The sequence below is a fragment of the Sander lucioperca genome, chromosome 13 (genome assembly GCF_008315115.2).
Source record: "Sander lucioperca isolate FBNREF2018 chromosome 13, SLUC_FBN_1.2, whole genome shotgun sequence".
NCBI lineage: Eukaryota > Metazoa > Chordata > Actinopteri > Perciformes > Percidae > Sander > Sander lucioperca.
Genome location: NC_050185.1, coordinates 36,623,554 through 36,651,053, shown reverse-complemented (window position 1 = coordinate 36,651,053; position 27,500 = coordinate 36,623,554). Strand labels below are relative to the sequence as shown.

The 27,500-nt window shown below is 41.3% G+C and overlaps 1 protein-coding gene and 1 long non-coding RNA gene across 2 annotated transcripts in view; one reads left to right on the top strand and one right to left on the bottom strand.

The window, feature by feature from the left end:
• The window catches only part of LOC116036424 (bromodomain-containing protein DDB_G0280777-like), a 1,700,590-nt gene that overhangs the window by 313,919 nt on the left and 1,359,171 nt on the right, over nt 1–27,500 (top strand). The window contains exon 6 of the mRNA XM_036008807.1: nt 21,339–21,380. Within this exon, the coding sequence (XP_035864700.1) occupies nt 21,339–21,380 (42 nt within the window). The remainder of the gene's footprint in view (nt 1–21,338; nt 21,381–27,500) is intronic.
• LOC116061961 lies at nt 947–14,463 on the bottom strand. Its single transcript, XR_004107867.2, has 3 exons — nt 14,453–14,463; nt 5,032–5,033; nt 947–1,037 (listed from the first exon to the last, which is right to left on the bottom strand). It is a non-coding gene; the product is annotated as an uncharacterized LOC116061961 (long non-coding RNA).

Below are 27,500 nucleotides of genomic sequence, written 5' to 3'. Positions count from 1 at the left end.
CTCTCTCTCTCTCTCTGTCTCTCTCTCTCTCTCTTTCTCTCTCTCTCTCTCTCTGTCTCTCTCTCTCTCTCTGTCTCTCTCTCTCTCTCTCTCTCTGTCTCTCTCTCTCTCTCTCTCTGTCTCTCTCTCTCTCTCTCTCTTTCTCTCTCTCTCTCTCTGTCTCTCTCTCTCTCTCTCTCTCTCTCTCTCTCTCTCTCTCTCTCTCTCTCTCTCTCAGTCCGACAGGTTGCATTCTCAGCCTCTCTGCTGGCTGGAGGTGAATCAGTGGTTGGACCCTCATCCTCAAAGATTACCCTGATCTACAAACACGTTATCACCAACATCGGAAATGCCTACAACTCAACCACAGGTAGCTCTGATATTCTAACAATACATTTTAGGGATGCACTTAATATCATTAATGAATATTTGAGTAATTCAATTTGGCCAATTAGGAATTTTTAGAAATATCGATATGATCTTAAATCAAGTTTCTATGATAATTATATGTAGTACCTACCGAAAAACACGTGTAACACTGTGAATTTGTAAAAGTAATGTCTTTCTTTTTTTCAAAACATTTGGAAGAGCCCATAAATTATAGATTATTATTCTAAGTGTCTGACAACTTTATGGGATGGATCAATACAGAGATAGACCTTGTACAAATGTTTGTTCATTTCTCCTGAGCTAAATATATTTCCATCTCTTTGGTTTTTGTCGTATTAATGGTTATAAATGAGGCTTTAAACCACTTGGTTATAAAGTCACTCTGGGTCCCGAGCCATTTGACGTCATTTAAAAGTACAATATGTAACATTTCTTCATTAAAATGTCTAAAAACGACTATACCTATACTTTGTTGAGCTGTGTACTTACGCTATCCTAAATGTTTCCAACAATCTTCAAACCCAGAGAAATCTCTAAATTAATTTCTGACACGGGACGTTTCGTCAAGTCACCTGTCAGTGTCTTCATATAACCTTTGACCCTTCTAGTTCCTCTAACTTCAATCACAACACGGGAACCCAGATGATACGTTCGAGAGTAATTATAAACTAGAAAATTCCCCAAGAGATTTTGACAGTGTGTCTACTACTTGGTGCATATCCAAATAACACTAGCTAACAGTAAATGTGCTGTCTGACACTGTTGGCCAACAGTAAAGAGTCTCCATGATAGGAGGAGTTTGTGTTTGGTTATCCAGAATCTTTTGAGAAACTTAATTCAAACTTTAAAATGTTAGGGAAGTATAACAACTTCCAAATCACATTAATACTTTTTGAATTATTCAACCTTCTTTAAGGCTTTTAAAAAAAAGCCCTTCTGACATTTTTACATTAGTGTGTTTTGGATAAAATGTTCAGACTCAGAGTTAGGGATCCAACTGACTGAAATTTATTTTTACTTTGCTCTACCATCCACAGTTTTAACTCTCATACATTTATTTTAAATCAAAATGCAGGGAATGTTGTGTCCTTTCTAACAATATAACAGAGCCAAAAGTTTAAGTCCGGTGAACTCCATGGTTACATGTCTGCGGCCGGCACAAATTCCTACATTTTGGTCAAGAAAATGTAGGGAGAAAAATTTACAATGTGGTGTCCTTTCTAACATTGGGCCTCATTCACCAATATCTCCCTAAATTCTTTCTTAAATTTGTTCTTAACCCTTGTGTTGTCTTCCCTTCAACCTTGAAAAAAACACATTTTTTTCTGACATTTGTGACGCTTTTTTTTCACAAGTTGTTTTTGCTTTTTCCAACGTTTTAAATTTTTTAATTTTTCTTCTACACATTTTCAGCGCTTATTTCTACGTCCAATATTTTCTGATATAAAACAAAAATGTAAAACGGACCAATGTGACCCGAAGTCAACACAAGGGTTTTAAGAAAGTCCCTTAGAAAAGTCTACGTCTGATTCACGACGTGTTCTTAAACAGCAGAATTGTTCGCAGGTGTGTTCTTAGAATGATGAATCCAAATGTCTTCGTAAATTGAAAGCTCGTGCCCGTTGCTCCTAATTAGCATAGGTAAACGCCCCGTTAATTCCCATGAAAGGGCGTGAGATGGCAGGGCCGTGTGCACACTTAGAGAAATGTCCAAAACACGTGGCAAAGACGGTGGAGGCCTCGACTTTTCGCTTTTGCTTTTTAAGCTTTTTTCGTCATTTATGTCACTTTTTTCTTTTATCTTCTTTTTTTTTCAAATGCTATGAAATTTAATAAAATACCCAAATTCAATTCAAGTACTGAACTGATCATTTATTTATTATGCAACTTTTTCTGCTGCTTTTTCCATCATTTTTGTCACTTTTTTCAAAGTTATTTTATCAATTTTTTTTTTTCAAATGCTATAAAATTGAACAAAACACCCAAATTCAATGAAAGTAGTGAACTGATCATTTATTTTACTTGTGAAGAGCGTTGAAGGGAAGCAGCCACGTTATTTTTTTTGGACATTTTGGTTGAAAGAAACCCAAAATTTCTGATATAGAAACTTTTAGAAAATGGGTCAGATATCAGTCCCTCCAGGATTTCGCGATGTCGCGATCGCGCCAATTCATGCTAATTCAACCAATCACCGCGAATTTGGTGCAACTTGCAATTTTGACCAATCACCGCAACTTTTCCAAACGTTTGACCAATAACCTGAAGTTTCCCGTGACTTCAACCAATCACAGCAGTCTCACGTGCACTCTGAGAGCCAATGACCAATCAGGAGTGAGAACGGGTTGTTATCATTTCCTTGTTTTTGATATGAAGACGAGACGTGTGTGCGACTCATTTACCAACAAAACGTACAGCGAAAGACCGTGCAAAACATTTCAGACCGTCCGATACATTTTATCATCAATGTGACTAAATGACTTTAACGATTTAAAAGTCGCTGGCGTTTACATCCTGGCTGTCGGCTCTCTGCAGCGGGCGGGGCTGCCCCGTGGCCCCCGCGACTTACGCTTGCACACACACAAACACACACACACAGACACAGACACACACACACACACACACACACACACACACAAACACACACACAAACACACACACACACACACACACACACACACACACAGACAAACACACACACACGGTGGATGCAGGAGAAAAAGGAGATGAGACGACACGATGACCTAAATTTAGGACAGCTGTGCTCGTTATTGTAAGTTAATGATAAGTTAAAGTCAGTACTTTATCAAACCGTATGAATGTGTCCCAGGTCAGGTTAGGAAATTAACTAACAAGGTAAAGATCAACAAGCCACTGACATATATGTTCAAATTTGATTGATTCAATAAATTATTATTTTTTGTCTTAAATCCACCAGTCATGTTCATATTATACCAACATTTACAGCATCCTGAGTCTTTTTGGTGACTAGGAAAACTCAGCCCAGAGTAGTTTTATTCTCCCCAAAACAAGTTTCCTTTTTTTTTTGAAAGAACTATACAAAAAAAAAAAAATCGCAACTTTTTTTGCAACTTTCACTGTCTCCCGCAACTTCATTGCAACAAACATGCAACTTTTATCGCAATTTTTTACAAAAGCTCCGGCAAAATCAGGCATTTTGGGCCGCAACAATCTCAAAAAAAGGCTGTGAAATCCTGGAGGGACTGAGATATGACCTGAGGACAACAGGAGGGCTAAATATTCTCAGGTTTAGATCAGACTGTAGGAATAATAAATAATAATAAAGGTGAGTCATTGGAAGCAGGATATGAACTGCTGTGAATAAATCCTTCTTCCTCCAACTGTCACCGTGACGTTAAAGAAAATAAAATAAAATAACTGTACAGTAATATCAGCAGGATTCATCCTCTGGGGACATGAAGTTATTATTTATATATTCAGATATCTGAGTGTAAAGATGGAGCAGCAGCAGGAAGATTTCATGGCTGCTGCTCTGCAGGACTGTGACAGCAGATCTTCTTTATTTGTATTTAGTATTTTTAGGAGGAGAGGAGGATGTGTGACGGAGGAGACAGCCCAGGTCGGAGGCAGGAAATGAAACGAGAAGAAGAGCAGCGAGGGGCTAGAACGGGATTATTTATTCAGGAAATCTTCTCTTTACAGGCTCGCCTTGTTGTTCTACTGGACGGAGGAAAGATATACACAAGTTAAATTTTAGTTATGTCTGTGTGTGTATGTGTGCATCTGTGTGTGTGTGTGTGCGTGTTTGTTTGTGCGTCTGTGTGTGTCCGTGTGTGTGTGTGTGTGTGCATCTGTGTGTCTGACACACACACACACACACACACACACGCACACACACACACACACACACACACACACACACACACACACACGGTTGAATGACTTCATTAATACACTAATCAGAAGCTGTTGGGAATCTCCTGTATGTATAAAGACTGTCTCCAGGACTCTGGCTCCCTCTGCTGACTCTGAACACTAACTACACCGCTTTGTTGTCTAATCTGACAACCAGGAAGTATTCAGATCCTTTACTGCAGGAAAAGTACTAATACTACACTGCAAAGTACCTGCATGGTAATTGTTCTTACAGTAAAAGTGTGTAAGTATCATCAGGAGAATGTAGTTGAAGTATTCTCCCGTTGTAGTGTGTGTAATGATCTGATCATCTCAGCTGGACTTGTAGCTGTTATATTGTTGGCTAGATGTAGTGGAGTAACTAAAGTAACTAGTAACTAAAACAGTAAAAGATGAATGTAGTGGAGTAACTAAAGTAACTAGTAACTAAAGCTGTAACAGATGAATGTAGCGGAGTAACTAAAGTAACTAGTAACTAAAGTAACTGGAGTAACTAAAGTAACTAGTAACTAAAGCTGGAACAGATGAATGTAGCGGAGTAACTAAAGTAACTAGTAACTAAAGCTGGAACAGATGAATGTAGCGGAGTAACTAAAGTAACTAGTAACTAAAGCTGTGTTGGGACCGTCGAGGAGGTTAAACATTATCTTTTTCAAGCAAAGGGTTTTCAGCCAACATGTGACTCAAAGATAAAAGACCCAGAGACCATGTGGTCTTTCAGACAAAGGATCTTGGCCTACGGTAGAGTCCACATCCCTTGCTCCAAACTCCTAAATGAAGAAAAGCAGAATAGAAAGATGCAAAATGGTGTCAGGGAGGGGCCTGCAGATAAGGATCGACACCTTCAGCTTCACTTTGACTCTCCCATTGGTTCAGAGGTACCATAAAACCAGCATGGAGCCAGGTCTGGTGGCCTGAGCTATAAAACTCCATGTCACCCCCCACCTCTCGTCTTTTGCCCTGTGACTTTGGTCACTACAGCATGACACAGAAACAAATGCTTTCCACCTCAACTCCAGTTGACGACAGGTCAGCACGACAAGTTTGTGCTAAAACTTCCATTTTTTAAACAAAGTGGATTTAATGTCGGTGCTGGGAGCACCGTGGATCCTCTGAAACCACTCGCCAGTGTTTTCATATCTGCAGGAGAAGGAAACAACGTTTGTCTTCTCAAGTCGACTCTAGCTCCCTTCCTTCTGCTCTTTTTGGAAGGAGAGCTTCCTCTGATCTGCTGACGAGCAGACACGGACCCCCGTTTCTTTCGTGGAAACCTACGGACAAACGGACTGAACACACAGTAAGAAGGCTTACGTCTGGGCAGAGATACATAGTGTGTTTTATTAATGAGTAATTTGCTACTGCTGCTACTTTGTGTTACCGTTAATGTGATCTGATTAATACAGCGCTACTGCTGCACGTGTAACGTATTAATCTATGATTGTGACCGCTGAGTCAAATCTATTCTGTGAATGTACTCTGATCACGGTGCATTATTGATATGTTGTGTTGAATATGTAGCTAGCTTGTTCAGGCTGTAAATGCTACTTTCTGCTTCTCCCACTGCTGAGGAGTTTTAGGTACTGTTAGATCCAAGTATATATATATATATATATATATATATATATATATATATATATATATATATATATATATATATATATATATCTTTCTTTCCTACTTCTCTAACCTTTCTCTTACACACACATATATGAACACATAGCTAGTTACCCACACGCGCTAAGGTGAACAGCTGGCCAACCAGCGAGTCACATAAACTGCAGAGCGCACACCGCTCCACAGTTCTGCGCTCCGGTGTCTCCCTCTTGTCAACCACACGTGTGCAGACACGTTAGCTTAGCAGCTAGCCTATTGTTGGTAGCACATAGCTTAGCCTGAATGAGCTAACGGCTAATCTTGGGCCTAGCCTATCAATACCGCCCTCTTGGGGTGAAACAGTTTTGTGCAGCTCACAAGAGTAGCCATTTTTGTAGTTTTTGGCTAGACTACACCTCGTCACCTCCTACTCTTTCACACTCACTCACACACACACACACACACCCACACACACACACACACACACACACACACACACACACACACACACACACACACACACACACACAAACACACACACACACACACACGCACACACACACACACACACACACACACAAACACACACACACACACACACACACACACACACACACACACACACACACATACACACACACACACACACACACACACACACATACACATACAGACACACACACACACACACACACACACACACATACACACACACACACACACACACACACACACACACATACACACACACACACACACGCACACACACACACACACACACACACATACAGACACACACACACACACACACACACACACACATACACACACACACACACACACACACACACACACATACACACACACACACACACACGCACACACACACACACACACACACACACACACACACACACACACACACACACACACACACACACACACACACACACACACACATACAGACACACACACACAGAACAAGTCACTTCTGAGGGTGGGAACATGTGTGTACAGCAGCAAAATTACCAGTTAGTGACCAGAGATAACATGGTGTGTGTGCGTGTGCGTGTGCGTGTGCGTGTGTGTGTGTGTGTGTCCCAGATGTTGTATGTATAATAAACATTATTAATAAACTATAAAACTTGTTCTGATTGTGATTTCTGATTAATTATTATAATCAACATATCTCTGGGTCTGTAAAATGTTTCTTATGTTAACTTCCAGTCAGTAAAGTTGATTTCTAGAGCACATTTAAACACACATTAATCTGACCAAAGAGCTGAATAAAAGAACATTAAAATGTAAATATCAAAACCCAAAAAGAAGATCCCAACACCAACAACAAGCAGCAGTTCCCAAACCCAGAATGATGAGATGATGAGACCAGATAGAGAGATTAGAGAGTTCTAATGGCTCTTTATCCAGATATAAAAACAGAATTGGAGGGAGACCATCTGATATGTGAAGGCAGCAGCTTCCACCGTCGTGGAGCAGCAGCTGGAAAGGCTCTGTCCCATATCTGGCAGTTTGCAGATGATCTGTATCTGTGTTTTATTATAAAGGTAATGAAATAAAAGGTGTTGTACTTTGTCTCAGCTACAGCTCTGAGTCTCTCCCTCTGCTCCCGTTTACCTCACCACTGATCTCACTTCATGTCCCGCCCACAACACTATCTGGTTGGTAGATGTTAGACGAGTAACAGCCAATCAGCACTCACCACTGAGTCTCACTTCATGTCCCGCCCACAACACTATCTGGTTGGTAGATGTTAGACGAGTAACAGCCAATCAGCACTCACCACTGATCTCACTTCATGTCCCGCCCACAACACTATCTGGTTGGTAGATGTTAGACGAGTAACAGCCAATCAGCACTCACCATGAAGTTGTGTTCAGTGCTGACTGTATTTCTCTACTGGGTAGAAGAACTCAGCAGTCTTATGGGGCTACTTCAGTTCTGGATTACATCAGGAGTTAATAGGAGGTACGGTGGAATCATAAATCTATAATATACAACGTAGGGATGAGACTAACTAAATCTGGGAATTAAATACACTGCAAACAGAACCAGCCATGCAAATAAAAACATAACAAAAGGTAGAACTCAATCACTAATAACTCTGGGAGCTCTCTCTCTCATGTTTAAAGCCTTTCTTTAGTTTCTCTGATCATTTAGATGTTAACAAATGGAAGTAGTGGCCTCCTCCTCACGTGTAGAACTCAGTTTATGATTAAAAGACTTACCTGAAGGAGGGCTGAGGAGCACGTTCCCCCTCCTCTCACCCCCGGAGCATCACACACACAGACACACACACTCACACATAGTAACACACACTCACACATATTAACACACACACACACACACACACACACACACACACACACACACACACACACACACACACACACACACACACACACACACACACACACACACACACACACACACACACACACACACACACACACATACACACACAGATGGACAGAGCAGAAGTGTGGAAGTGAAGGCTGTAGGTAAAATGTTACTATTAATTGTATTTCATGCAGTACTTGTTATTAACCACAAGGGGGGGCTGTTGGCCTTTAGCAGGTTCTGAAACCAGAACCCAACAAATGTTGAGGAGGACTCAGTTTACCTCCTGACACCTGAAGAGAGGCTGTTCATGTCCCGGAAGAAGTTAAGGAGAAAAGTTACACTTTAGTTAAGAAACATTTAAGAAAGTCTTTTAATAAAGATGACTACAAGTCAGAATATTGACCCTTTCAGTCTTTATATATGTTAAGAGAAGTCAAACTAACTGGAAGCAACATGTTAGCATTGTTAGAGTAGTGAAGCTGAATGTAAAGACTTAACTTTTCTACATCTTATATTTAGTTTCTTATGAGCAGACTGAATCGTGAGGCCTCTGTATGAACATTTATATTATGTTCACTTGAACGTTGTCAGTGTTGGTGAAGCCCTTTAGGTCCAGACTGAATGTTGTCATAACATTTTGTAAAGACGTTGGTGTTCCCCATGGGAATGATTATAGTTTATTAAAGCAGTATTTATGGTTGTGTGGAGGTTCCATGCAGAGATTTCTCTGTAGACAACATAAGTGGACAGAAGGTTATACTGTGTGTTGGTGTCTACATATCGTTACAGTAATGTTAGGCAGGGAGAGCTGCAAGGTTACGGTTAGTAAGTTAGTAAGTAGGTGGTTCAAGACTATTTTATTCACCTTAACATCAGATGAAGTTTTTCTTTTCTCAAATAGAAATGACGCTGAGTATTTAATAAATCAGTCATGACAAAAAAGTTTGCTATCTTAGTGTAATATAATGTAACGTTAGCTAGCTTGTTTAATAGCTTGTTGGATAGAAATGCACCCACTACAACTAACGTTACCACGGCGATAAGCCTAACGTTATGTGTGTGAAATGATATTAGGGTTAATATTGGAGATCTACAGTTATGTTTATGTTTTGCTCAATATGATGTTAAGTGGCAGATCATTAGGTTTGCTGTTGTTAAATATAGATCCTCTTTCCCAGACGAAACCTAATATTTATGTGGAGGACGCAAGAACATTTTATAATTATAATATGACTGGGTGGTGAACCTATGAACCTAACTCATATTTAGACATCTGACGTTAAAGATTTGTGTTGTTGTTGCCCAGAGAAAATGACAGTGAAAAGAAAAACAGACACAAGATCCTTTTTCAGTACAACAAAACGCCAAGTAAGTACAATAAGTCCTCATATCAAGACAATTTGGTAACATCTTTATAAGAATGGGTGTTTATAGAAATACTAATGTCACTATGTCACAGGCAAAGGAGACACAAGTACCTGGGGAACAGGGAGACCAGGGACAGTCAGGTGGAGAGTCTCAGGGAGACCAGGGACAGTCAGGTGGAGAGTCTCAGGGAGACCAGGGACAGTCAGGTGGAGAGTCTCAGGTAAGGAACAAGGAGACCAGAGACAATCAGGTGTAGTCTCAGGGAGACCAGGGACAGTCAGGTGTAGAGTCTCAGGTAGACTACAGACAGTCAGGTGGAGAGTCTCAGGGAGACCAGGGACAGTCAGGTAGAGAGTCTCAGGTAGACTAGATACAGTCAGGTGTACAGTCTCAGGTAAGGGACAGGGAGACCAGGGACAGTCAGGTGTAGAGTCTCAGGGAGACCAGGGCCAGTCAGGTGTACAGTCTCAGGTAAGTGTGTTGAGCTCAGTTCATATTTTTGGAGGTGTGTGGCTGTCAGGGTGAGCAGATGAGCTTTACTAGTGGCTCACTAATTTACATTATGATCAGCTAATTTAACAAGCGTACAAAAGTATTGTATTTCTTTTATATGGGGACACTTTTTCAAAAGAAGTCATTATGTTTTAAGGTATTTTTGTGGCTTGATTGTAAACTTAAAAATGAATGGTTTTAAAGAAGAATATTTTGGTCAAATTAGTCAGCTTTATCACTGAATCAAGAGAACCACTGTAAAGAAGGATAATGGTACAGTCTCCATGCTACACTAGTGATAGTACTAAGGCTTTCCTCTGTGTACACATGTCCTTTACAAGTATAATTGTAGCTGTATTATTTGTGTGCCCTTCAAAATTTGCTCTTCAGAAATGTAATGTTTATTGCCCAAATGTTAGATGAGATTTACGCCCACAAATGGATTACATGGATGAATGAACTGAATGAAGAGCAAACAAAAGAATGAGTGATAAACATGTACTGTAACAACACAAGCTGACAGAGGCAACCTGATCTCTCCATCTTTCTGTTTAGTTTCATGTTGTCTGAGGACAAACTTCCTTGTTGAAAGCAATCATCCAGAAAACAGGATCTGTTACAGGACACCTGAGGAGGTGAGGAGAGGTAAACAGCAGCATGAGAGGGAAAGTGGATTGGAGGAGGGTAAAAGAGAAGCTCGCTGCTATATGACCACTCTGAGTCAGACTGACTGTATCGTTTTGACTTATGGCTCAAACACGCAGGACTGTTCCAGGATTATTATCATCATATTATTAGCTCAATAGTCACATGAAAAGTCCTTTTTTTATTAGCATTTTAAAATTTTCAAACAGCGTGATATACAGTACAATCAATATAACAAACGTAAAAAAGAAAACAGAGTGTCACCTCCCTCCAATTTCCCACCACCCCCAAACCCACCCAGTTCAGGTCCAAAGTGGGCGGGGGACCTACGGAGCAGACCTTCACATGGCTAACAAACAAATCTGAGCTCCATGACCTGAAATCCCCAACAACCAACAGGGACCCCCAGTGTCCCCGACTCACAGAACAACAGATCAGTCCGATATCCGAGAGATAACAACATCAACAGGCCGTCAGCATGGCAGCATCACAAGCTCAAAGCAGAGAATCAGAATCAGAATCAGAAAGGGCTTTATTGCCAAGTACGTTGCACATACGAGGAATTTGTCATGGTGTTGCTGCAGATTGCAGCCAATCACCTTCTCAGCTGACCGAATGACACGCTGCAGCCTGCCCTTGTCCTTGGCAGTGGCAGCAGCGTACCAGATGGTGATGGAGGATGTGAGGATGGACTCAGTGATGGCTGTGTAGAAGTGCACCATCATTGTCTTTGGCAGGTTGAATTTCTTCAGTTGCCGCAGGAAGTACATCCTCTGTTGTGCTTTCTTGACGAGGGAGCTGATGTTCAGCTCCCACTTGAGGTCCTGGGAGATGGTAGTTCCCAGGAAGCGAAAAGACTCCACAGTGTCAATTGTGGAGCCACAGAGGGTGATGGGGGCAGGTGGGGCTGGGTTCTTCCTGAAGTCCACAGCCATCTCCACTGTCTTTAGAGTGTTGTTCAGGTTGACTTGGACTACACTGGTTACTTTGATGAAGAGCATGAGGATGACCAGATACAGTCATCACCAAGTAGCTTGGAACCAGGCTTGTCAGTGTTGAGTACCTCAGACTAGCTTCAAACTGAGGCTCAAACTTGTAGCTCCAGGGTCTTTACGACTGTCACATTCTGTCTAGAATCTGAGTATGATGACGTCAGGCTAGCACTTTGGCCCACTGTGGTGGTTTTTTAAAGTGCTCTTCAAATGAATTGTATTAATTATATCGTAAATAATGATGAGAAATACATGAAATGAAATCAGACAGCTTTATGCATATGGGTGTTTATTCAAACACAAACTTCTACCTTCAGGGTCTTATTGACTGTCTATTGTTGTGCAAAAGTCTTTTCACCTCTGTTGCATTAATACTTTTGAATAAAATTGACATTGTTTATACTTTTCAACTGGTGGTGGATGTTTTTGCATTTTTAAAGATGAACAATAAGACATGTTAATAAAGAACTTTTAATATCTCCACTAGAGCCGAGCGATATTGAGGAAATCAACTATCAATACATTTTTACCAAATACCTCAATGTCGATATTGTAGGGTTGACTATTGGTGCTTTCACAAAATATTAACACAATGACAGTTTTGATAAATAATCACCAATAATGTGGATACAATGACTAAGTGGGTAAAGGCATATAATAAGACAGCTAGTAAGTCTGGTAAGTTCAGAAAATTACATCACTACTGTAATGCAGCCTTTAAAATCAGGAAAAGACACCACTTGTCATATCAGGATATTACGATATCCAAAATTTAAGACAATATCTTGCCTCATATCTCAATGTCAATGTGGATACAAAAAGAGACTATTATATTTAAAAAATAAAAAAAAATGACTTACAATGTCACTTACAGAAAACAGTATTTACAAATGTAATGCCATCACCATAATTGTTTAAATAGGGACATTTCTCCAGTCCTTTACTTTGGACTTCATCCACTGCCTTAATTCCCGGTAGTTGAGCCTCCCTTAAAACGTTGACCAGGGTTAAAACGTCCTCCTGTTCTCGGGCTACATGGTGAATGCCAGTCGGCCTTGACAGCTCCAGCTCTGTGTCTGTTTTGTCCATCAGCTCCTTGAGGATGCCAAAGGACTTACTAATTCTGGCTGCCGACATTTCTGACAGGTTTGGCTCCAAGGCACTCATAAATGATTTCAAGAAATTGTTCAGGTGTTCCAGATGGAGGTCAAGAGGAATATTTTTCCCCTTTCCCCCTCTACCGTTCCAAAACCTGTTCCATATCAGACTGTGTGCCATGCGCGGGGACAGTGTGATGTTAACCTGCAGTGTTAGTAGGAAGGTGCTATAGGCATAATGACTGTGCCAATGCGCTTTATAGAAAAGCAGGGCAACTTAATAAAGTCTCATTAGCCTCTCACCATCCCCTTCTCTTACTGCATCCTGCATGTTCAGCAGGAAGAAGCCAAAGCCAAGTCTGGCTTCTGTGTGGTCTTTTTGGTGATCTTGGTTTGTTGGACTCACATGTTCTGGAGTCTGATGGAGCCACAAGATTGTGTTCCTTTTTTCATGTGTTTCCCTTACCTTGACGTATGTATACACATTGCCACACCCAGCACATGCTGAGCCTAATCTGTTCACACCTGATGGAACCTTTACTCAATAAGTAAAAGAACTCATATGTACACACACACACACACACACACACACACATGCATGCACGCGCCCGCAAACACAAATGCACATGCACACACACACACACACACACACACACACACACACACACACATGCATGCACGTGCCCGCAAACACAAATGCACATGCACACACACACACACATACCCACACACACACACACATGCATGCACGTGCCCGCAAACACAAATGCACATGCACCTGCACACACACACATACCCACACACACACACACACACACACAGACACACGTACCCATACACACACACACACACACATACACACACATATTTTATTGTATTTTGTTTTTTTAAACTTTTTAAATTGTTATGCCCTTTATTAGTGACAGCTAAGACATGAAGGTGTAGACAGGACTGAGCCTCTGTATTATGGAGGAAATATTTATTCATAATTCAAATTGAAAGTCCAAAGAGAAAACGAAGCGAGATCAAATTAAAAATATTATTATATTATTATTATTTAAATATTTCTTCCATAACTCTCTACCACTAAGCCACCCAGGCACCCATTTTGTAGAAAGGAATTATTGTCCCATCCACCAAATTAACAGGAGTAGCTCAGGGGAGTGGATCAGAAAGAATGATCATTTGTTATAAATCAACCAATTCAATAGAATAAAAAACTAATAATCTCAGCTGACAAAGACATATTCCTCTGCCCCACATATATTCCAGACTGAAGGTCTTCATAACATTCACTGCATGAAAAGTGGGATGTCGAATCCACTTTCCCTCTCCTGCTGCTGTTTACCTCTCCTCACCTCCTCAGGTGTCCTGTAACAGATCCTGTTTTCTGGATGATTGCTTTCAACAAGGAAGTTTGTCCTCAGACAACATGAAACTAAAAAGAAAGATGGAGAGATCAGGTTGCCTCTGTCAGCTTGTGTTGATTCAGTACATGTTTATCACTCATTCTTTTGTTTGCTCTTGCGCAGGATGTGCAAGGGCCCGTCTAACGCTGCTTGCAGCTTTAATTTATTTTATATTTGACCTTTAATGGTGTCCTGGCCAAGAAGGCAGTAAAGTTACACATTGATAACATACATACATACAATAAAATATAAATGGTACAGAGTAAACACTAAAAACATATCCACCTTAATGAAATCTAAGGTGCAGTGGTTACTGTTTAAATGGGTTAGCAGGATCTTTCCACAGATATTGAGACACACCTACTGTACTGGGATAGATAGATAGATAGATAGATAGATAGATAGATAGATAGATGGATAGATAGATGGATAGATAGATAGATAGATAGATAGATAGATAGATAGATAGATAGATAGATAGATAGATAGATAGATGGATAGATAGATAGATATAGATGCTCCAATGATCACACAATTTCTGTAGAACAAATATTTGAATAGATTCTAGTTTTATTTGGTAGCTGCTGAAACATGTCTTGCACAAATGATGTAGCAGTCACACATAACAAAAGCAGGTAGTCACACACACGCACGCACACACACACACACACACACACACACACACACACACACACACACACACACACACACACACAGAAATGTTTCACTGGTGTTTTCAGTGATATATCTTTTTCTTATTGAGTTTAGTTTATTTATGGAAGGGGACAGCGCAAATTAATAAAACACATGATTTCCCATGGGTTAAAAAAGCCAGAATTAGCCAAAAGGCTATTTTTCATCTGTAGTCCCCTGCCTTCGATGTTAAAAAAGGCTTTTTAAAATACAAAAAAAAAAAAAAACAACACAAGCAAAACAAAACACAAAAGTACAACACACAACTTAGCATAAAACAAGACACAATGGAAAAACAGAAAGATATACAACAAGGCAAAACAACACGGTATAAAGTCAAAGAAATATAAATTAGAATAGACACAACCATTAAGAACAATAAAAGCAGTATTAAACTAGGGGGAAATAAGTAAAATTCATATATGTTGACTCAAACTAACTAAATAATAAATAGTGTTAGTGCTGACATGTATATGTATTGACCATCCAGTGTTTTAGCTGCTTAGTAAAAGACGTATGTGTTTAACTGTCTGATGTGGTTAGGGATTGAGTTCCACTCTCTCAAAAAAAGAACTTTTCCGCAGCAGAATAACACAGTCTCCTCTTGAGGATCCCCTTGTGACTCAAGCAGTATCTGATCTTCTGTTGATATAGGCAACAAGTGTCGGTGGAGCTAGGTTGTGAGTGACTTTATATACCAAACATACGTTTACATATTTCATTAGGTCTTCCCAGCTTAAAAGCTGGTACTTCTTCAAAATTAAGCAGTGTTGGAAACGTTTAGTTTTAAATCTAAAGTTTTTATGGCTTGTTTGTATAGTGATTCAAGTGGTTTCAGTGTGCTATGGTTGGCCTGGGACCAGCTTGTCAAACAATAATTCAGATAGGTGAAAATCATAGAATGTAAAAACATTTTGGCAGCCTCTGTAGACATGTGATTTCTGATGGAACGAAAATTAGCAACATTTAACTTGATTGTTTTACAGATTTTTTTCACATGTGACTTAAAGGAGAGGTTCGAGTCACTTAGCACCCCAAGATATTTAAATTCCTTCACAACCTATAATTTTGCACCCTCAACCATTATGTTATGATCACTTGTGGGTCTATTGGTTTTAGAAAAGAACATGCTAACTGTGACATTTAGTTGCAGGCAGCACTCTTGGAACCATGTTGTAACATTAGCCATGGATCTTGTAAGCTTATCTGCAACATCTGCTTTGGATCTGCAATGTACAAATAAAACAGTATCATCTGCGTACATTACAGTTTCAACCTCAGGACAAACAGATGGAAGGTCGTTAATATATATGCTGAACAAGAGCGGACCAAGAATGGATCCTAACTTTGTTTGGATACTTTTGGTGCACAGAGATAGTGTTAAAGAAAACAAAGGAATGATCAGAGAGAGCAACATCAGTCACCACAACCTTGGAAATGTTTAGACCCTTCGAGATAATCAAGTCCAGAGTGTGCCCCTTATTGTGCGTGGGCTCCATCACATGCTGAGTCAGTCCATAGTTCTCAAAAATACAACACAGTTCTTTGGTCCCTCTATCCTGGGGGTTGTCAACATGAATGTTGAAATCACCAGCAATAATTACACAGTCAAAGTTAATACAGATTATAGACAGCAGTTCAGTAAAGTCGGCAGAGAAGGATGCCCAGTATTTAGGTGGCCTGTAGATATTTAGAAATATAGGTCGAGAGGGGGACCTTAGCCGAAGAGCCACATATTCAAAAGAAGCAAAGTTTCCATAAGATATTTCAGTACATTGGAATGAGTCATTAAACAAAATGGTGACTCCACCTCCTTTCTTTTTCACTCTATTCTCACTCATAAAACTGAAGTTAGGGGGAGGTGACTCAATGAGAACAGCATCACTGTTAATATGGTCTAGCCAGTTTTCAGTTAAAAACATAAAATCAAGATTGTGCTTGACCTCTCCGGGAACCATCACCTTATCGTGGTGGAGAGGTTTGTGTGTCCCTATGAACCTGAGGGCTGTGTTGTCTGGAGCTTTGTACTCCTGGTAGGGTCTCCCAAGGCAAAGTGGTCTCAGGTGAGGGGCCAGACAAAGAATGGTTCAAAAACCCTATGAAAAAACGAGGAAGAGATGGAGTGACCCTGCTCGGAGGAAGCCCGGGGCCCCCGTCTGGAGCCAGGCCCAGATGGAGGGCTCGTCAGCGAGCGTATGGTGGCCGGGTTTGCCACGGAGCCCGGCCGGGCACAGCCCGAAAAAGCTACGTGGCGCCTATCTCTCCATCCCATGGGCCCACCACCTGTGGGAGGAACTGCTGGGGTCGGGTGCGCTGCCACACGGGTGGCAGTGAAGGTCAGGGGCCTCGACGGACCAGACCCGGGCAGCAGACGCTGGCTCTGGGGACGTGGAACGTCACCTCTCTGTGGGGGAAGGAACCGGAACTGGTGCGGGAGGTGGAGCGCTACCAGTTGGATCTGGTGGGGCTTACCTCTACGCACAGTCTCGGTTCTCCAGTTTCTTCTCCAGAGTTGCCCAGGGTGTGAGGCGCCGGGCGGGTGTGGGGATACTCACAAGCCCACGGCTGAGCGCCGCTATGTTGGATCTTACCCCGGTGGACGAGAGGGTCGCCTCCCTACACCTGCGGGTTGTGGGGGGGAAAACTCTGACTGTTGTTTGTGCATATGCACCAAACAAGAGTTCGGCGTATTCGGCCTTCTTGGAGACCTTGAATGGAGTCCTGTATGGGGCTCCAGTGGGGGACTCCATAGTTCTGCTGGGGGACTTGAACGCGCACGTGGGCAATGATGGAGACACATGGAGAGGTGTGATTGGGAGGAACGGCCTCCCTGATCTAAACCAGAGTGGTTGTTGTTGGACTTCTGTGCTAGTCATGGATTGTCTATAACGAACACCATGTTCGAACATAGGGATGCTCATAAGTGTACTTGGTACCAGAGCACCCTAGGCCAAAGGTCAATGATCGATTTTATAATCGTTTCATCTGATCTGAGGCCGTATGTTTTGGACACTTGGGTGAAGAGAGGGGCGGAGCTGTCAACCGATCACCATCTGGTGGTGAGTTGGGTCAGGGGGTGGGGGAAGACTCTGGACAGACCTGGTAAGCCCAAACGGGTAGTGCAGGTAAATTAAGAACGTCTGGAGGAGGCCCCTGTTCGACAGACTTTCAACTCACACCTCCGGCGGAGCTTTTCGTGCATCCCTGTGGAGGCTGGGGGCATTGAACCCGAGTGGACAATGTTCAAAGTTTCCATTGCTGAAGCTGCGGCGGGGAGCTGTGGTCTTAGGGTCTTAGGTGCCTCAAGGGGCACAGAGGGTGTTTGCAAATTACAGGGGTATCACACTTCTCAGCCTCCCCGGTAAAGTCTACTCCAAGGTGCTGGAAAGGAGGGTTCGGCCGAAAGTCGAATCTCAGGCTGAAGAGGAACAATGCGGATTCCGTCCTGGTCGTGGAACAATGGACCAGATCTTCACTCTCGCAAGGATCCTGGAGGGAGCCTGGGAGTATGCCCAACCGGTCTACGTGTGTTTCGTGGATTTGGAGAAGGCGTATGACCGGGTTCCCCGGGAGATACTGTGGGAGGTGCTGCGGGAGTATGGGGTGGATGTGCTGCCACGATTCTTTGGGCTAAGTCAGACACCATGTCCTTGGGAAAACAGAGTATTTTGGTGTTTTTACTGCTTTTTACATCTTTTACAGCAGAGTCATCCACAATCTGAGTTTGCGGCCCAGTCGTTAGCTTTCCCTGTAGCTTTTTACTTTTTAGATTGCTCTCAGTCCTTACCCTGCTGTGTGACAATGAGACGCAATCCAGGTCATTAGATGGATGTCCAGGGTCCTGCTGCAGAGGAGCAAGTTATCCACTTGCACACTCGGTTGTTGGGGAGGCATTTTCTTGCTAATTTTCCCTTTTGCAGCTGTCCACAGCTGTGTCCTACTAAGTAGAGAGGTTGAAGAGGCGCTCTGCCTGGATGATAATGCAGCCCAGCCATTCATATCACAAATATCAGGGCGCTGTGCCCTGCCCGTTAGTCGTCCTCCCATTTCCCAGGAAGATTTACTCTTAGGCTTTGCACCAAAATATTTCTTTATTATATTATTATTACTACCACTTGTTGATTTATTACCTGTTCCATAGCCCTCCTGTTTCTTTGCAGTCTTGTTGGTGCTAATTAGCCGTGTGTTAGCATGCTTTTGTCCAGTGTTTTGGGGCCATGGTAAAGTGGTGTCATTCCCACATGATCTGTTCACTTCCATGTTTACTTCTAACCGTTGAATTTTGGTTTGCAGAACTACAATCTACTGAAGCAGTTTGTAGTAGTCATCCACGGAGAAGGGAGGCATCTTGCTGCTAATTAGCTTTAGCTACAGTCACTCTAGGACAGGCTTGAGCTATTGATATGCCACGCTCACGCAGAAAAATGTTGAAAAATGGCAATAGCCTACTATGTCTACAAAAAATGTATAGTCCAGTGATTTATAAGTATCCAAGAGCCGCTAATCGTAGTTTCTCTCAGAGGAAAAGCAAGATTATCAGCAGAAATATGCAAGCAGAGGCAAGAGCAAGCAGCAAAGCATCTGCACTGTAAGAAGCAGGAAGTGGTAGAGCAAAAAAAAAAATTCTTTTCGTAAAATGAAGCTATTTAAAACCAACGTTTTCTTGCAAACCTTTAGCGACCGAAGCCGTGGTGGTAAGACAAGGCGAACTGTCAAAATTACGTGTAGGCCCCGATCTCTTTGTCTGTTGCCACGGTTTCCTTTGTCTCAGAAAGCAGTCAGGCTGTGGAGTTGCCTGTAGGCCACAGCTGTCTCAGGCACATGTTGACCCCATGTATCCTTGTTTAAAATCAGTTCTTTGTTTAAAATCAAGTTTAACACTGGTTTAAGTGGTCCCAACAATGTTATGTTCAATTTGTCATTGAATGTCCAAATTTCTGGGTTCCCAGTCAGAAACTACATATGTGTCTACGGCATAGACTGTATAAAACAGATCTATGGTCAGAAATGTCAACTCTGAAAGATATAACATTATTTGCTCTATGAAAAACATTGACAAAGATGAAAACTAAGTACATTTACTCGATCATTTTATTTTAGTTAGTTTTGCAAACTGACATTACAGTTTTAGTTAGTTATCGTTTTTTTGTAATGCCTCGTTTTTATTGTTATTTCAGTTAACGACAATGTTTTTTTCCCTCCTAGTTTTCGTTATTTCGTTTGTTTTCATTAATGATTATAACCTTGGTCAGCATACAAACACATGGGAAGATAAGGCCAAGTTTAAAGGTATCATTTAACAATGTAATCTTATATCATCAATGTTTATCTTCTCTAGGAAATGTTCTGTGATACAGGGGAGAAGTGGTTACACCCTTGTTAATCAAACTGACGATTACACATCATGTGTGACAATGTAAATTAACAATTCAACATCTTTGACCTCCTTTTTGCTGTTGTTTTTCTGAAGGGCTTCTATATAAAGCTCACACAGGTTTAGAGACAGCACAGTTCAACAGTAAGCTGCCAGTGTGAGGATGAAGATCTCTGTGAGTTTCACGCTGTTGCTGATGCTCGGCTCGGTCCCCGCAAGTGAAAGTACTGAATGCCAGCGGGCTTTTCCAGCAGACATCTACGCTGCTCTGAGAGAAACAACCGCATCGTTGGTTCAACTGAAGGCTAACATGGCTACCGGTACATTAATGATCTGTTTGCATCGTGTCATAGCAGTTCAGAAATATCCAAAAGGAGAGAAATAAGTATTTTTCTGTGTAGTGGAGCAAAGTAGGGCTGAAACTACCGATTATTTTCATTGTGGAATAATGTGTGATTATGTTCTAGATGAATAGATTAGTTGTTGGGTCTCTAAAATGTTGATCAGTGTTTCCCAAAAAGCCCAAGATGACGTCCTCAAATGTCTTGTTTTGTCCACAACTCAAAGATATTCAGTTATCAGTTTACATAAAAAATGACTCAAACCTATTGCTCGATTATCAAAATAGTTTATTTAATAGTTGAAAAGTGATTCATGCATCTCTAAAGCAATGTCCAAAGAAACTCAAGCTGCAGTGAGAAGAAGCTGACAAAGTTTTGTCTCTGTTTTTGCAGGTCAAGCACAGCAGCAACAACTTCAAGGTATTGTTCTCTGATCATTTTTCTTGCTGCCGGCTGCTTCTGCTGCTGAGAGATTTATATATATATATATAGAAAGATATTCAGTTTACTCTCACAGAGGAGAGAAGAAACTAGAAAATATTCATATTTAACAAGCTGACATCACACATCTTTCGCTGTTTTTACATAAAAAGCGACTCGAACCGATTCATCGATTATCAAAATAGTTTGAGATTATTTTAATAATGACTACTCCATTAATCTTTGCAGCTCTAGATCAATGTCTAAGGAAACTGTCTCTGATTTTGCAGAACAAGCAGCACAGCAGAAGACTGAAGTGGACAAGCTGAAGAAACAACTTCAAGGTATTGTTCTCTGATCATTTTTCTTGCTGCCGGCTGCTTCTGCTGCTGAGAGATTTACAGAGAGACATTTAATATTTACTAAATAAAATAATGGTGGCCAAACACTTTCAAATTCTGGTAAATTTAGAAGAAATCTACACACACAAATAGACAAAGTTTAATAAAATAAGTGTTTTCTTTTCACTCATCTAACCCTAACCCTGAATGAACGGTGGCACTGAAGGGCCTCCATAGGAAGAAGATATTTTAGGGAAGATAAAGAATACAAAAACTACAAACTGAGAAATGTTCCTGCCGCTGTTGTCTCCTCTTACTTTAAATGTTAACAACCCCTGCTGCTTTCAGCTTCTGTAACGATGAAATGCTTTAACTAGGGCTGTCAATCGATTAAAACATGAATCTAATTAATTACATACTCTGTGATTAATTAATCTAAATTAATTGCATAGATAATTTTTGCTGCAAAAGTATTTTAAAAATTTCAAATGAATCAATGAATAATCAGCATTAGTGACATTAAAGTTAAAAAACTCTTTATTTTTATTTTCACTCTTCAAATAATGGCCATAACAATCAACAATATGACCTAATATGCTGAGGAAATGAATTTAAAAGTGCTTCAGGAATAGGGTTGGATATCGTTGCTAAAGCGGTACATTAAAGAACGGATTGTTTATTACTAAGGCCATATGGTCAAATTAAATGATTTATTAATAATATAATTACTATAGAATAACTTATTTCACTAGTAAATTGCAGTTGAGTGACAAAAACAACCACCAGAGGCTGTAGTTTACCAGTTTCATTGAATGCACCGTCTCTGTTTCTCCGACGGCAGCTGCAGATTGTTACGTCCCGGTGTTGAATCCTCTACAGTAAAAAACAGTCAAACTTTACACCGTTTAGCGTTAGCTGTCAGCATTGTAACCGTGTTTAATCCAGCTACTAGCTAGCTCTCTCTCTCTCTCTCTCTGTCTCTCTGTCTCTCTCTCTCTCTCTCTCTGTCTCTCTGTCTCTCTCTCTGTCTCTGTCTCTCTCTCTCTCTCTCTCTCTCTCGCTGTCTCTCTCTCTCTCTCTCTCTCTCTCTGTCTCTCTGTCTCTGTCTCTCTCTCTCTCTCTCTCTCTCTCTCTCTCTCTCTGTCTCTCTCTCTCTCTGTCTCTCTCTCTCTCTGTCTCTCTCTCTCTCTCTGTCTCTGTCTCTCTGTCTCTCTCTCTCTCTCTGTCTCTCTGTCTCTCTCTCTGTCTCTGTCTCTCTCTCTCTCTCTCTCTGTCTCTCTCTCTGTCTCTGTCTCTCTCTCTCTCTCTCTCTCTCTCTCTCTCTCGCTGTCTCTCTCTCTCTCTCTCTCTCTCTCTGTCTCTCTGTCTCTCTGTCTCTGTCTCTGTCTCTGTCTCTCTCTCTCTCTCTCTCTGTCTCTCTCTCTCTGTCTCTCTCTCTCTCTGTCTCTCTCTGTCTCTGTCTCTCTCTCTCTCTCTCTCTCTCTCTCTCTCTCTCTGTCTCTCTCTCTCTGTCTCTCTCTCTCTCTCTGTCTCTCTCTCTCTCTCTCTCTCTCTCTCTCTCTCTCTCTCTCTGTCTCTGTCTCTCTCTCTCTCTCTCTCTCTCTCTCTCTCTCTCTCTCTCTCTCTCTCTCTCTCTGTCTCACTTCCGTTGTGTCTGGGTGTGAGTTGAAGGAGTGTGAGCGTGACTGGAGAGCTTGTGAGTGAAGCTGATCTTTTTTCTATCTTTTCCCCTTGCTGGTTTGCTGGTCTTTTCTATGTTTTCTTTTTTGGTTCTTTGTTGGGCCGCGTGCTATCCACTTTATCGGGGAAGCATGTCGGTCCCACATGGGCAGGTTTTGAGTTCACTCACGCGGCGTAATGCGGTTAAAGTAGCCGCCGCGGTGAGTGTGGAGGAATGTTGTCTTGCTATTGGTGAGGTTGTGGGGCATGGGATTGGCTATCCACCTCCAGAATGAATGGTGCCGTTGTGGTGTTTCTTAATAGCGTTGATAAAGTCAATGAAGTAGTCGAACACGGAATAGTCATAGCTGGTGATTTTGTCTCTGTTCTTCCTCTTTCATTGCCAGCTAAGAGAGTCACTTTATCAAATGTTCCACCGTTCGTAAGCGATGAAATTTTGGCGCAAACTTTGTCTAGCTATGGAAAATTGGTATCTCCGATCATAAAGATCCCAATCAATTGCGGATCACCGTTGTTGAAACACATTGTTTCGTTCAGGCGATTCGCTTATATGATTATTCAGGATCATGGTGAGCTAGACATGACGCTCAATTTTCGAATTGACAACTTTGAATATGTGATTTTTGTCACTACCGCGAAATCAAAGTGTTTTGGTTGCGATAGAACTGGACATTTAATTCACAACTGTCCAGATAAAGTTTCAGACAGGGAAGCAAATGCAGTGAATGGGAACACTAAAGGCGATGGTGGTGCGGATGGTGTGGCTGACATAGTTGAGGAGGTATTGCCGGGGCCGAGCTCGGCTGTGGCGGTGACGGCTGCGGGTGTTCCCGGTGAGAGTGTGGTTGCGTCGACTTCGCTGCACTGTGAGCACTCGGAGACGATACACACCACTACACTTTCAGAATCTAGTGTTGAGGATTTACCGAGCGTGGCACCAGTTTCTGAAGATAAACGTGATGAACAAAAGTGAGAATATTTCAGTGACTCTGCAAGAGGCAGGTGGAACGGATGGTGTGGAGAAAGAACATTTTTTTAAAGTACCTTCTAATAAAAGGAAGATAATTGATAAAATGTTTGATGCCAAAATAAGTAAAAGGAGTGAAGTGCAAGAAGATGTGGATCAGGAAACGGAAAGTGATGGTTGGTCTTCTGACTCCAGTATGACACTTTCTCAGGGGGATTTTAGTGGTCGGGATTATGAACTTGATGATATTAAGTTATTCCTTAGATCAACAAAAAATAAAAGAGGTGTGCGTGTGCAGGAATATTTCCCTGATGTTAAGCAGTTCGCTGAAAAGGCAAGAAGCCTAATGGCAGAGAGTTGCTTTACTAATAAAGAAGTCTATCAACTGAAGAAAATTGTGAGGAGTCTTAGTACTGATTGAAACAACGATGTCGGTTAAATATTAGAATGGCTGATGTTTTTCTACCTATTTGGTGGCTTTTCTTTTCCTCTTTATTATTTATGAGTGAAGTTCATGTAGCTACTTTGAATGTTAATGGGGCAAGGGATTCTAGAAAAAGAGCTAATATATATGAAGTAATTAAGCAAAAGAAAATTGATGTTGTTTTGTTACAAGAAACTCATAGTGACTTGAAAACTGCTGCCGACTGGGCGAGGGAGTTTGATGGCATCCCTGTGTTAAGCCATAACACTTCAATAAGTGGGGGGGTTGCCATTTTATTCACAAAGAATTTTAGTCCTATCTCTTATGATGTTGATGAAATAGTAAAAGGTAGGCTTTTAAAAGTAAGAGCTGTTGTTGAAAGTTATGTGTTTATATTTATTTGTGTATATGTTCCAACTGCACCAGTTGAAAGAATGTTTTTTTTGGACATACTATGTTCAACTCTACAAAACTGTTGCTCTGAAGACTTCTTGTTCCTAGGTGGTGATTTCAGTTGTACTGAGCATAATCTAGATCACATGGAGCCTCATTTGGCTTCGCGTAAACGCTTAATTCATATTAGTAAAAAGTATGATTTATGTGATATTTGGAGATCTTTAAATGGTAACGATAGACAGTACACTTGGCTTCTCACACGTGATAATGTTATGTCATTAGCTAGGCTGGACAGATTTTACAGTTTTAATCACCATCTTAGTATTTTCAATAAATGTTATATAACACCAGTAAGTTTTTCAGATCACAGTATGGTGCACTGTAAACTTATTTTAAGCTCAATAAAACCAAAAAGCGCATACTGGCATTTTAATACTAATTTGTTGAGTGATCATTTTTTTAAGGAATCATTTAAGTATTTCTGGGAAGTTCACAGAGCAAAGAAGTCTTCTTTTTATTCATTGCAACAGTGGTGGGATGTTGGTAAGATACAAATCAGACAGTTTACTCAACAGTATACTCACAACGTTACTAAGGAGTTGACTCGTTCTTTAGAGCTTTTGGAGGGAGAGATAATTGAATTTCAAAATCTGGCACAATCTACCGGTGAGATTCATTATTTAGAAGCCTGTTCAAAGAAGAAAGCTCAGTTAGCTGATCTACTGGGGCATAAAATACAGGGGGCTCTGGTCCGTTCACGCTTTCAGAGCATTGATCAGATGGATGCACCATCCCAATACTTTTTCAGTTTGGAAAAAAAGAATGGTCAGAAACGGCTTATTCATGGATTGCACTCCGAAGATGGAGTATTAGTGTCAGATCCTGCTGGTATTCGGGGAAGAGCAGTCAATTTTTATCAAAATCTGTATAGGAGCGAGCTCAAGTCAGAGTGTTGTGTGGACAACGTTTTCCTTGACAGCCTACCAAAGGTGTCAGAGGAGGCCAATAATGGTCTTGAAGGGGTGCTGACCCTGGAAGAGCTTTATAAGGCCCTGCAAAGCATGGAGTCTGGGAGGGCCCCAGGAATGGATGGCCTCCCGATTGACTTCTATAAGGCTTTTTGGTTGGAAATGGGTGTAGATCTGCTGGAGGTACTGAAGGACAGCTTGTCGGAGGGCGGGTTGCCGTTGAGTTGCCGAAGAGCGGTGATCACTCTTATTCCGAAAAAAGGGGACCTCACAGATATAAAGAACTGGCGCCCTGTCTCGCTTCTCTGCAGTGATTATAAAATACTTTCTAAGGCATTGGGTAACAGATTGGCTGGAGTGTTGGGTCAGGTTATCCATCCGGATCAGACGTACTGTGTCCCTGGTAGATCTATATTTGACAATATTTCTTTAATTCGGGATATTTTTTATGTCTCTAAATTGTTAAATTTGGACTGTGGCTTGTTATCTTTGGATCAGGAGAAGGCGTTTGACCGAGTAGAGCACTCATATTTGTGGAGTGCTTTAACAGCTTTTGGTTTTGGCAAAAACTTTATAGATATGATTAGGGTACTCTATTGTGACGTTGAGAGTATGCTGAAAATAAATGGTGGCTTATGTGCTCCTTTTCAGGTTCTCAGGGGTATCAGACAAGGTTGCCCCTTGTCTGGAATGTTGTATTCCTTGGCTATTGAGCCATTGCTTCAACAGATCAGAGGTTGACTAAGTGGGTTGTCTTTACCGGTTTGTAATAAAAAGATTTGTTTGTCAGCCTATGCCGATGATATTATGGTCATGATCAACAGGCAAAGTGATGTGCAGATTTTATTTAAGTTAATTGAAGAATTTAGACTGTTGTCTTCTGCAAAGGTTAATTGGAAGAAAAGTGATGCCTTATTGTTAGGACAATGGGCTGATGGTAAACCTTGCCTTCCTGATGGGTTGTGTTGGGGAAATGGGGGTATAAAATATCTAGGAGTTTATCTAGGGGATGACAGTGTGTTACAAAAAAATTGGGAGGGTTTGATGGAAAAAATGAAAGGGCGCTTAGAGAAGTGGAAATGGTTATTACCGAATATGTCCTATAGGGGGAGAACTCTCATTGTCAACAACTTAGTGGCATCTTCACTTTGGCATAGATTGGCATGTGTAGACCCTTCTCCACAGTTTTTAGCGGATGCTCAAGCTGCTCTTGTGACAAATTGCACTGGATCCCACAGAGTGTTTTATACCTCCCCAAAGATGAGGGTGGGCAAGGTTTGATTAATTTACAAAGTAGAATGGCTGCCTTTCGGTTACAGTTTGTAAAAAGATTACTTGATGGTTCTCCAGATTTCAGCTGGCGTGCTGTGAGTTGCACTATTTTGCACACTATTGGGGGTTTCGGACTGGATAAATCCCTCTTTTTAATGGATCCAACCAAATTGGATTTATCGGAACTGCCTGCTTTCTATCAAAATCTTTTCAAGGTGTGGAGTTTTTTTCGTGTGCACAAGACTGAGAACTCATATTCTCTCCACTGGCTCTTGCAGGAACCACTGATACTTGGGGCCCGTTTGGACATTGCTACTTACTGTTATCTGCCGGGGTTCAGCACCATTTTTCTGCAATCCAAGGTCTTTACTTTGGGACATTTGTTGACATTGACTGGGCCTCAA